The sequence below is a fragment of the Staurois parvus genome, unplaced genomic scaffold, assembly GCF_062004578.1.
Source record: "Staurois parvus isolate SC_StPar_1 unplaced genomic scaffold, SC_StPar_1.0 ptg000131l, whole genome shotgun sequence".
Lineage (NCBI taxonomy): Eukaryota > Metazoa > Chordata > Amphibia > Anura > Ranidae > Staurois > Staurois parvus.
The window spans coordinates 8463559-8475835 of record NW_028317927.1 but is presented as its reverse complement, the minus strand read 5'-3'; the positions used below and the strand labels follow the sequence as shown (position 1 = coordinate 8475835).

Genomic DNA, 12277 nt, shown 5'->3' with positions numbered 1-12277 from the left:
TATACTCTGGATGAATGTGCAAAGAGACACCTTTTGACAGTAACAATGTCTGGGAGGAGGGGAGTGTTAGATGCAATAGCAGGTTTAAATACACTAACAAATTGAAATCAAACTCCAGCTAAGGCCACACGCACACTGCAGCTAAAAAAGATCCATTTCAATGTGTTTGATTTTTTTTTTCTGCAACTAAACACCCCTCTGTTAGCCTATGTGTTCATGCACACATAGACGTTTACAGGCGTTTAAAGGCAGGAGCTTTTAGGGGCAGAAATCTGAACCAAAAATGGCATTCAGGAAAGAAGCATTAGGGGAAAAAAAATTGCCCGCCACACCTAAACATGTGTAAGCACAAAATGCCTAAATGTGCTTTAATGCTAAGTGCATTTAGCGCTTGAGCCTTCATTCATTTCAATGGCCAGGACGAATGTAAAACACGCTAGATGCATTTGAAAAACATTGGTTTAGGAGCTTTTTTAAAGCTGCTTTTCTCTTGCTAGGAGCAGAGCTGTGTGTGCACGAGGCCTAATACTTTATAAGCATTTACAGAAACTTTTTTTCCCCCCTTTTGAGATAAAGGTTCTACATAAATAAAGGCTAATCATTGTAAGCACCTCTGTCCATGGTTAATGCTTTCTCTCAACCCTCTAACTGCTACTTCTGCAGGATAACTTTTCTGTTGAAAAACAACATAATTACTGGCTGGATTACCAGGTGAAAGAACACCTAAAAAAGAAAACTACTGCAGCCAGCACATCTAATAATTGATGAGCTGTAATACAATGTTTGCTTTTGGGTTTAATACTGTTTTACCAAACAATATGACCATTTTCATTAGGCAGATCTTTCACATGCACATAACTAAAATAACATTTAACCAAAACAAGTCTGAGATTTTTACTTGATGATATGGTAAGAAAGAGGAATGGCTGAATGCAAAACAGCACTTCTTACAGTAGTATAACTGGACACTGTTGTGACTAAAATGGAAGGCACTTTGATATTTCTGAAAAATCTGTCCTGTAGCTCATTCACCTGATATTACATGTATATGAAGTTCTTTTGTGCACCGATCTGTTTGTTATCTCCTTTTATGAAAAAAGTGAATGGAATATCCTCTCTCCATTAAAAAAATTGAAGAAATTATATGAAGAGCATAAAGATGGAGTGCTTCACCAGAGCACCACAGGAGGTTCCCTTGAACAGTCTCTGTTGCCTTATGAAGGGTACTTTGTATGGCATGTTATTTGCAATGACTAAATAAATAGGTCTTTTTATGTGACCATCGTCAATATCACATAAAAACTCCATAAAATAAGGGTGTAGATTTTCTAAATTCAGTGTTTGATGGATTTAAACACCTCTAGTCTATCGAGAGCTAAAAGTCTGTCTGCTGTGGTGGTGGGGGATAGAACCGGTAGTTTATTCACAGATCCTAGTGCGGTTCCTCACACAGCTGTGCCAATTTCAAATGTGACAGCAGCTTAAAAGATAAATGTATGAATATAAAAGAGGCTTGCTTTAAGCAGGATCACCACCAAATGCATCCCATTCCATTGCATGAGGCTGTGCTGCAACTGCTAACCAAATGCTTGGTTGTGGCATGATATTACAACACAAAATTCAAGTGGCAGCAATACTGTCTTGCAAACAATACTATGCTGCCCTCAAGAAAGCAATTCACCGCTTTTCAAAGGGATGGTAGCGAGTGCCACTTGTGTAAACAACCCCTAAGGTTGGATTCACATTTGAGCAAAGCATCTATGAGCGATTTTTGAGAGTTTTTATACAGCGTTGTTCAGGCATTCCTGAGCTTTGACGTTTTATTAGCCATTAGAAAAAAATATAATATTTTACATCATTTGTAGCTATGTTTTTCACCTTCTTTAGCTTTTCCATCCACTTTCATTTATTTTGTTTTATTATTATTCATTTATTTTAATTTTCTTTTTGCTAGAGTAAGGTAGAATGGGGTTAATATGTATGATCTTATTATTTACTTTTTTTGTTGGGGTGTTAATAATGATACTACTAATAATAAATGAATACATAAATGTAAATAAATAAAAAATAAATACAATAAATTAATAATATGTAATAATAAATAATAACTAACCCACAACCTTACCCCAACCCTTTAAAAAATAAAAATGATAAAACACCCTAACACAACATAAATAATTATCATTATTAATAAAAGATATATTTTTTAAAGGTTATGAGGTTAAGGTTATTTTGTTTTATTTATTATTACATATTTGTTTATTTTATTTATTTCTGATTATTTAAATTTATTTTTGTATTTATTTTACTTATTTTACATTTATTATTATATTATTACTATTTCTTTTTAAACATCTATTTTATTTGAGCAGAAATTTGCGTAAAAACGTTGAAAAGTGCGCAAAGCCCATGTTTCCATTCATTTCTATGGAACTGAAAATGCGAAATTCTGCCCAAATTCAGCAACTAAAAAAGCTTCAGAACTTGTTTGAGTTTCAGGTGTTTGGCTTCAGGCGACTTGGAGCGGAGACGTCAAACATCTCCACTGAGAATTGACTTTTGCTCCTCAAGCGTTTGTGAGCTTCGCGCTTCAAGCTACAAATGGCTCAAGTTTGAATCCAGATTAAGAGTTACCATAAGGCAAACTCTACTGGCTTCTCTTCAATCTATAGAAAAAGTGAATGCTTATTACAGAAGTTTGCCTAAGAAGAACATAAGAACAGTGAGTATGGGAAAATACACAGGCCATACAGTGCAAATTCACAGCTGCTGGAGTGAAAGTACTGATTCACTTTTTCCAAGGCATCCACAGCTACCTGGTGTTGATCACAACAGAACAGCAACACACATGGCCTCTGGGGCATGACACTGAAATAAAGTCCTATGCATGGGTAACAGCAAATTTTTGTGAGTCATACAAATCTTTTAAGTAGTAAATTTTATAACGTGAATAATGTGCAGTCACCATGGAAATATTGCTAATGCATTTAACATATGAAAGGACATTGGCAACACCTTGCTTACAAACACGTATTTCAAGAAAAGCAGACATTTAAAATTCCTTTGGACATACAACCACACCTTTTTTAGATTCTTGATCTTTTTGTCAGTTTCAGGGTCTCCTGTTGTCAAAGTGGCTAGAGCGATATTCTGATTGCTCTGCAAAACTTGCTCAGGAGGTTCATCTGTTTTGGCATCCTAAAAAAAGTAAAAACACAATACCACTAATTAATGTACATTCTAGTGCCCATTTGAATGATCTTCTAGTTAATTATGATTTAAAACAATGTAGGACAGTCTCTGATATACTCCTTAGTGCCTCATGTGTTAAATAGGGTTCACAACACACATTTTCAAACAACTTTAGATATTTACATTACATTATAAAAAGTAATTCTACCAACTGAAGATGTAAGTAAATGCAACCACTGCCACAAAACATTACAGCAGAGGCTCAAAGCCTAGTAATATCATTAGAGTTGCACTTGAAAATGTGCATAGCCTGGCAGAAATCATGAAATTTTGGCACTAATATTGAAAATATGACTGATCATGCCAAAAAACAGCCTTTTGTTTATGGATAGTGATCATATGAAGCCATTTATCATCACATAGGTCTCTGGCTCCTTTTTAAATCATAACAATAGAAATCACCCAAATGGCCATGATCAAATGTTTACACACCCTGGCTTGTTTGGCCTTGGTACCGAAAAACAAGGCAACACACACAGGTTAAAATGGCAATTAAAGGTTAATTTGCCACATCTGTGACTTTTTAAATTGCAGTTGGTGTCTGTATATAAATAGTCAATGAGTTTGTTCTCGTGTGAATGCACTGAGCAGGCTAGATACTGAGCCATGGGGAGTAGAAAAGAACTGTCAAAAGACCTGCATAACAAGGTAATGGAACCTTATAGAGATGAAAAAGGATATAAAAATATCCAAAGCCTTGAATATGCCAGTTAGTACTGTTCAATCACCTATTAAGAAGCAGAAAATTCAGGGATAACTTGATGCCAAGCCAAGGTCAGGTAGACCAAGAAAGATTGCACCAAAACTGAAAGAAGAATTGTTCAGGATACAAAGAAAAACCCACATGTGTTCTTCAGAAGAAATACAGGCTGCTCTGGAAAAAGACAATGTAGTTGTTTCAAGAAGCACAACATGATACTTGAACAAAATAAGCTACATGGTCAACTTGCCAGAAAGAAGTCTTTACTTCACCAGTGCCACAAAGAAACCCCGGTAACAATATGCCCTAACACTTTGACATGCCTCTCAGCTTCTGGCACACTAATTTAGAATGACGAGAGCAAAATAGCAAAAGAGAGCTTTACAGTCAGAACCATACGTGCTATGTTTAGCGAAGGGTCAACAAGGTCTATAGCGACAAGAAGACCATCCCCACCGTGTATCATGGTGGTGGCTCGCTGATGTTTTGGGGTGTGTGTGGGCCAAAGTGACCCTCCAGTGGTTACAGCAGAAAAAGGTGAAGGTTCTGGAGTGGCAGTCACAGTCTCCTGACCTTTGTTTCATCAAGCCATTCAGAGAAAATGTCAAAATATGTGGTACATGAAAGACGACCGCAGACTTTGCATGACCTCGAGGCATTTCCCAAGATGAATGGGCACCTTTACTACCTGCAAGAATTCTGTGCCTCATATACAACAATTACAAAAGACTGCAGGCTCTCAAAGATGCTAAAGGGAGAATACACAGTATTAAGAATTAAGGGTATGCAGAATTCTAAATAGGGGTCATTTGTTTACTTGTTGCCATTTTTTGTTTTATGATAGTGCCATTCTGTTATGACCTACAGTTGAATAATAATCCCATAAATTGAGTACATGTAAAGACCACTGGGCTTATTTACAGTAGTCAAGTAAACTAATCAGACTTTTTCTCCTGGTGAGGTAAAAACTAATTGGCTGCTCTGGGAAGTTACTAAATAAGCCTGAATGTCTCCCACGTATGATTTGTATTGACTATACAGTGGGTATAGAAAAGAATCACCCCCCTTTAACAATCACATTTAGTTGCTTTGTAGCCTTACTAGGCCATGCAAGGACATTCACCTTTTTCTCCAACAACTGTGTGGTCACTATTGCTGTGTGCTTTGGGTCATTGTCATGTTGGAAGGTAAACCCTTTCCTTCATTAACCCTCAATGGCAACATCTTTGCTTCTGTGCAGCAAACGGCAAAATAAATCATTGCCCTGCCTACTTCGGGTACATCTGGACAAATCCTGACCAAATCCCATGAGTTAGCTTTGGAAAAATTAAGAAAAAGAAGGGAATTGCGATCAAATCCTCAGATAAGGAAGGTAATGTTGTAATAATGTCTTGTGATCAATATAGTGTCATGTGCCAGCAGATTCTAAAAAATACAAAATGGTATAAAAAGGTCTCCCAACATCAAGTAACAATTCTAAATTAACCTATTATAAGATCATTAATGATGCCTTGCAAGATAATATAATTCCCAAGAGTACTTGGGAATTTTTGAACACTGAATGGTCACACTTCTCGACCTTGTATGCTCTTCCAAAAGTGCATAAAAACTTAAATAAATCCCCAGGTAGACCCATTGGGGTTTATTTACTAAAGCTGGAGAGTCCAACATCAGACTCCCTTCTGCATAGAAACCAATCAGCTTCTAACCTCAGCTTGTTCAATGAAGCTTTGGCAATGAAACCTGGAAGCGGATTGGTTTCTATGCTGAAGGGAGTCTGATTTTGGACTCTCCAGCTTTAGTAAATAAACCCCATTATGTCTGGATGTGGGGTCTCACGGAAAATGCAAGTACCTTGATGGACATGCATTTGAGACCACATGTCATTAGTTTACCATCATACACCAAGGACACAATTAATTTGTTACAAATAATTGAAAACGTGCAGCTCCCCGCCAATACATATTAGTGATCCTGGATGTGGAGGCTCTATATAGTAGTATACCACACAGTAAGGGCCTGGATATTGTTAACAGTTTTCTACAAGAAAGAAGCAGGGACCAGACTGAATTCAATGTTTTCTGATACACTGAAGTATAGACCAAGAAATAAACTGAGTACACAAGCGCAGTATATGAATAGATGACATAAAACATAATAATTTGCATAAATAGCAGACAATTAAAGACCAATGAATTAGTAAACAAGATTTTTATAAGGGAGGATTACACCTTAGGATCTACTCTATATCGTAAGGCCACAGCTGCAATACTATTCTAAGGGCCAACAGTGGTCACCCATGCAACTATACCATATAGCCAGTAGTTATGTTTTAAACAAAATTGTTCTAATCAAGCAGATTTTAAACGAGAGGCAGATTCATTAAGAATCAGATTATTAGCCCATGGATATTCAAATAAAATGTTGAAAAAAGCATATTGTCAAGTAAACCAACAGTCTCATACAGATCGGATTTTTCAGACCCCACAATATAGCCCTAATACAGTAACAACTACTAGATTAATTATGCGTTATAATAAACAACAGCAACAAATCCACCACATTGTAAACAATTACTGGTATTTATTAAAAGCTGATCCAGTTGTGGCTACATGTGTGAGGGATAAAGCCAAGATTATGCATTGTAGGAATAGATCAAATCACAGATACTTTGGTACATAGTCATTTCAATAGATCAGGAAGGATGGACCCATGCCGCCACAGGGGAACCTTTATTTGTGGTGGTTGTGCATACTGCCAGCACATCTTGCAAGGCAGAAAACATTCTGCCAAATGGTGAGATGCATGAAGCACGACACTACTTCAACTGCCAAATGGAAGGTGTTGTTTATATGATGACATGTAGTTGTGGTAGCTTCTATATTGGCAAAACCAAACGCAAGTTTTGGTAAAGAATCGATGATCATGTTTCAGCCATCCAAACGGGAGACATTTCATCCCCCGTTAGTAGACATGGGACTTGGTATCATTCTAAAAATCCACAATGTGTTTTACTCTTGAAAGAGTACATTTGAACCACCGTATCCTCCAAAAAGAGGCAAGATGGATACATAATTTGTGGCGACGCAGCCTCCGGGCTTGAATGACTCATTAAGTTTCAAACCCTTTTTGCCCTGATATTCAGCCACCTTATGTATTAATATTGTAATTTTTCTTTTTTCCTTTATATCTTGAGTATTGTTCATATAACTTATGTATATACTTCTTTGTAATGTATTATTTATATATATATATATATATTTATTTTTTTGTATGCACTCTTTGGAAAAAAATTCTTTTGTATTGTATTATTTTTGATGTATTATGATTTTGAATGTGTAATATCTATGCACAATGTATATGGTTGTGGTTATTTTAATAATGTATTGTTTAGGTTTGATGATGATTAATTTTGACTTCGAGGAAGGTGTCTGGAATCATGAGCATATATCCATATAATAATGCGCCTTTTGAAGTATATGTGGATGTAGGACTGGTTCATGTGTGCGTTTTGGCCTGGCGGTTTATCTATTTTCTCTCTGGTGTATCCCGGTGTTAACTGAGTTGATGCTTTAATCTCCGATGTCTTCACACAATGACTTCTTAAAAATAGCCGCAATCATGTGACGTTTGGCATCATGACACGCTGGCTGGTGACACCAGACGTCATGACGTTATGTATTTACATCGATAATGGCGTTGCGCATGCGCCGTAGGGTGGGATCGCCGATATTTTGGTGGTTTAGTCCGCTATTTAAGGCATTTACAATGGAGATTGTACCTCTTTGGCTGCGTTGTTGGGCTGGATTGGCAGCAATGTTTCTACTGTGTTTCCAGAGCGGTTTAGGAGCATCATTACCGCTGTATAGGGATCGTTTTTCCTCTTGCCAGAGGAACTTTTATTATTGGGAGCCCCCTGACCAACTACAAAAGCACTCTGCCTGACTTGGTATGCATCCAATTAGTAATTTATTTATGGATCTATTTAGTATGTCTTTCCTTTCTCTCTTTTTGTTGAGAAGAGTAGAATAAATTGTAGCAAAATTGGTAATAGTGAATTTAAGGTCCCACCAGGGATACAGTACACATTATGTATTGTAGTTCCCAGTTTATAGGGTCTTTACATATAACTAGTGTGGGGAGTAGACTCCTGAGAAGTCTTTGATGTCATTTTGAGTAAATGCTAATGGGGCGTGTTAGATATATTATATGTTTTATTTCAATTTTTGATTCATTATGTATAGTTTCAGAGTTTTTATACTCTTTTTTTTTCCTTGAAGAAGCAGGCTATGTCCCGCGAAACGCGTTGGAGAACAAAAGCCAAGTATCTGCTTGCAATAACTATGCCAGTTATGGAGAACAGTAAAGCATTCTCTTGTACCAATTATGCCAATTATAATATTCAGGCTATTTGAAGCCTTATTTTTGTACCAATGTGTATCTACTGTGCCAGTTACCAATCTTACAAGCATTTTTTAAAATAATGTATTATACATTCTATTTTTCATTACCACAACAGTGGGTTTAATTTTATTAATAAAGTTGGATTTACTATACAGTTTGTGATTGTATTTTTGTGGTATGGTGCCTCTAAAACCCCATTCGTTTTTTTAGTTAGGGATGTTATCTTCAGAATCTTAATCAAGGGGTGTGGCACCAATAAATCCCATTAGCAAGGAGAGATGATCTGATTTTGGATTTCCATCTCTCACCTTCTCCTTCTTATCAATGCAAAAAAACAAAAAAAACTTCGTACTCACTTCAATGCTGCAACATACCACATCAGCTCTAAGACTGAGAACTGAGTTATTACATGACCGCTAATCACTTGGATCAGAGCAGAGAGTGGTGACTCATTAACCGCTCTCCACTCTGCCCCTTGAGTGCTAATTGGAGCACTGCACATAGCTTATGCTTTCAGACATGTGCCGAGAGTCAGAGCCAGCTGTCCGTCAGGCAGCTGGGTGGATTTCAACAATACGGTCAGGATCCTTCCAGAGCCTGGAGCAGATCTGTGATATCAGCTGATAGCAGGCAATAGCTCGCTTTAAGATGAAACCTTGGTCACAGAAGAGCAAGTGACCCGCCGGAGAAGCATAGCCAAAAAAGCTGTGACATTTGGCCAAGTTTCTCTTTTAAAGTCAACTCAGCAGTTTTGTGCACTTGCCATTTTACTTGGAGGCAACATGATTATATGCAAAATTAACACTTCAGGTGATGTGCCAAATTGGTACTGACTGCACAGGACTATACTGCCTAATGACAATATGTAATACCTGTTTGGCAGCTTTCTTCGCCTCTCTCTTCTTTTGGTTTTTCAGTGCTGTTTTTGACATGGGTTTCTCAGTAGACTGAGGCTTCACACTTTGTGGAGGCTCATCTTCATGCTGTGTAAGAAAAGAAACTTAATTATATGAACGTTTGTTAAAGTGGTTTTAAAGACAAAAGTTTTTCTTTTTAACCTTTTTGCATTCTCTGGATTAAGGTAAAAAGCTTTCCAATACCTGTCCCCCACCCAGCCATCTCTAAACACTTACCTGGGCCCGCCACTGATCCAGCGCTGTGCCTGTCTGCAGCTCTTCTCTCCCTTCTCTCTGCTCTTACAGACTTCACTGAAAGCAATTGAATCCATTGGGAGCTGAGGGGTGTGGTCGAGCTGTACTGTGTGTATATCTACGAATGCACACAGCCCAGCTCGGGAGCGTGCCTGCATGTGTGAGAAGAGGAGGAGCCAAGAGCTTAGGCGAAAAGGAGGTCAAGGACCATTCTGTGCAATAACACTACACAGAGCTGGTAATTATAAAAGGTTTATTAAATTACTGTAAAAAAAAGTAGTGCTTACAGTATATTTAAAAATACATGGTTTCCATGTGTAATGACATTTACCCCTGGTTCACATATCCGCATTCCAGCGGGCCGCATTTTGTGTGGGCACGAGAGCCCATTCATTTGGACTCCTGTGCCCCAGGACACAGAGGGAAGAAGTCCCTGCACCTCTTCTGAAAATGCAGCCCGCACGGGAACCTCGGTTCCCAGTACGGTTGCGATTTCCAGTGCGGGCGGCGTGCCATTAGAATTAACGGCACCTGCCCACGGGTCCGGTTTTGTGCAGATCCGCAGCGGCACCACCTGCACATATGTGAACCTAGCCTGACACTGACATAATTAATGTACCTAAGTTGCAAAAATATACAAGCTCTCTTTGATCTGGGGAACAAGGCCTTACCTTAGCCTTTGGTAAATTTCTTAGAAGGCTTTTTCACTTCCTGGAATGTTAACAGAGGAGCCAGTAAGAGCTGGAAACATATTACCAGCTGATCTCATTAGAACACACATCCTGCACTGACCTCATTCGTACACACCCTTCACCCATCGACTTTTTTTTCACAGCATCCCCGGCATCTCTCCCCACATGCATTTACCTGAATACCCCACCGTCTCTACAGACAGGCTCAGGACGCATGCTAGACTACCTGGGGCCACATGCAGCCCACAGGACACCCCTGTTGTAGTGCAAGGGCCTGCTTGAATGGATATAAAGTGATTGGATAGATGGTGTGTCCTCCTACTATATAGTTTTGGTAAATTTAAAGGAGATCGTACAATCAGATTGTATAATGTATGGCCACATTTATACACCTAAATTTCCAAAGTTGTGCTCTCAATGTCATTAATTGGTAATGGCACATCAAACACAGAAACAAGCACACATTTTGCCACATGAAAAAACTGGTGACAAATGCAGCAAAATGCACAGTAAAAAATGTGCAACACGCCTCATGTTAAAATATCCCATGAGCTACTTTGCCACGTGTAGCGCAGCCCATTGAAATCAACAGGCTGCCCTATGTGTGTCACTGGAAAAACAAGCCAAAAAAACATGCTCCCACTACTCTTGGTGTGAATGGGGCCTAAAAGTGAATTTGGTGCGTTTACACAAGAACAATGAGGCTCCATTCACATCTGCGTGTTTCTGAATGCATGGCAAACGGCACAGAAAATGCGTGCTTTGCCATGCATTTCAGAAACACAATGCAAATATGCATTGTGTTTGTGTTGTCCTTACATGTTAAAGGCACCTTAAGTTTGGAAAACACCAAAAACTGCGGTAGCACAACGTGCTTTGCTCCAAAAATAGTTCTGGAGCTTTTCTAGGGTGATTGTTGCAAGTATGGCAGCCTGTTCCACTGAATGGGCTACCCTATGCATGACAAGTGAAAAAGCTCCAAAACACCCAAAACAAATGCATGCAGGAATGTGAGTCTTCACTACGTGGAGATGTGAATGGGGCCTGACAATTGAGTGCCTCCATCCACTCCCTCCTATGTACTTGTGTAAAGACAGACATACACTATGCAATCTGATTGTACAATGTCTGTACAATTTCCTTTACATTTACCAGAGATATGGAATAGGAGGACACACCTGAACAACCTATTCAATTGGTACCAAATCAGACAGGCCCTTGTACTACAAGCTAATGGGAGGAAGGTAGTATTGTAATGAGGGAGTTGTGGTTCAGAGTGGTGAACACACCCTATCACACCCTCTTCTGTGATGCAACAAGGAAGTGAAGACTTCTGGGAGATGGCCTAGGAAGTGAATGCTGAGATATCATCTAGGAAATGATGCAACCTGAAAATCTATTCAAACATTCAAGTAAACTGAAAAATCTAAACCTGCAGTGGATGAGGTAAGAGAGAGATATTGGGATGGCTGGGCTAGAAATGGCATTCGAAAACGCTTCTATTTATTATCTAAAGTGAAATTCTGCCTGAAAAGGTGAACTTATCGTTTAAAGCAAACCTGTAGATATACCTTTTAATAGCATTCTGAGCCTTACAGGTTGGCAAGGCAAGCAGTTACAGTAATAGGTCAATGATATGGATCAGGAGGAAGGCAGAACTGGCAACTAAGAAAGCTGCATAACAAGGGCACCCATAAACCTGCCTACTTTTAACTATGATCGGTGGCTTTACTGGCCAAAAGGAACATGCAGGAGGGGGCAGTTAACAACACTACCAAGAATTCTAAAAATCAGCATGTTACAGTTGTCTGGGATTTTGGGCTACTATAGCATTGGATGGGTCAAATAAAATGGACAAACACACACTGCCAGACATCTGCATTCTGATGCTGCACTATGTTTATGCTCTTGAAGATTTTCTTTAAAGCAGACCTTAAACAAGTATTTGTCAACTTATGAGGTATGGAAGGCCTCAACAGTGGCCCCCAACATCAAAAGGGACACATATAATAAGACGCTCTCTGGCTGCAGGTTGGCCACCAAGGAGTTAAACCAATAAAAGGAATGTCCTCCAGCTG

The 12277-nt window shown here is 38.7% G+C and overlaps 1 protein-coding gene across 1 annotated transcript in view; it reads right to left on the bottom strand.

Moving 5' to 3' along the window:
* EIF2A (eukaryotic translation initiation factor 2A) overlaps nt 1-12277 on the bottom strand; it is a 73861-nt gene that overhangs the window by 19796 nt on the left and 41788 nt on the right. Inside the window, exons 11-12 of the mRNA XM_089672592.1 lie at nt 9229-9339; nt 3082-3198 (exon numbers count right to left, since the gene is read on the bottom strand). Of these exons, the coding sequence (XP_089528718.1) occupies nt 3082-3198; nt 9229-9339 (228 nt within the window). The remainder of the gene's footprint in view (nt 1-3081; nt 3199-9228; nt 9340-12277) is intronic.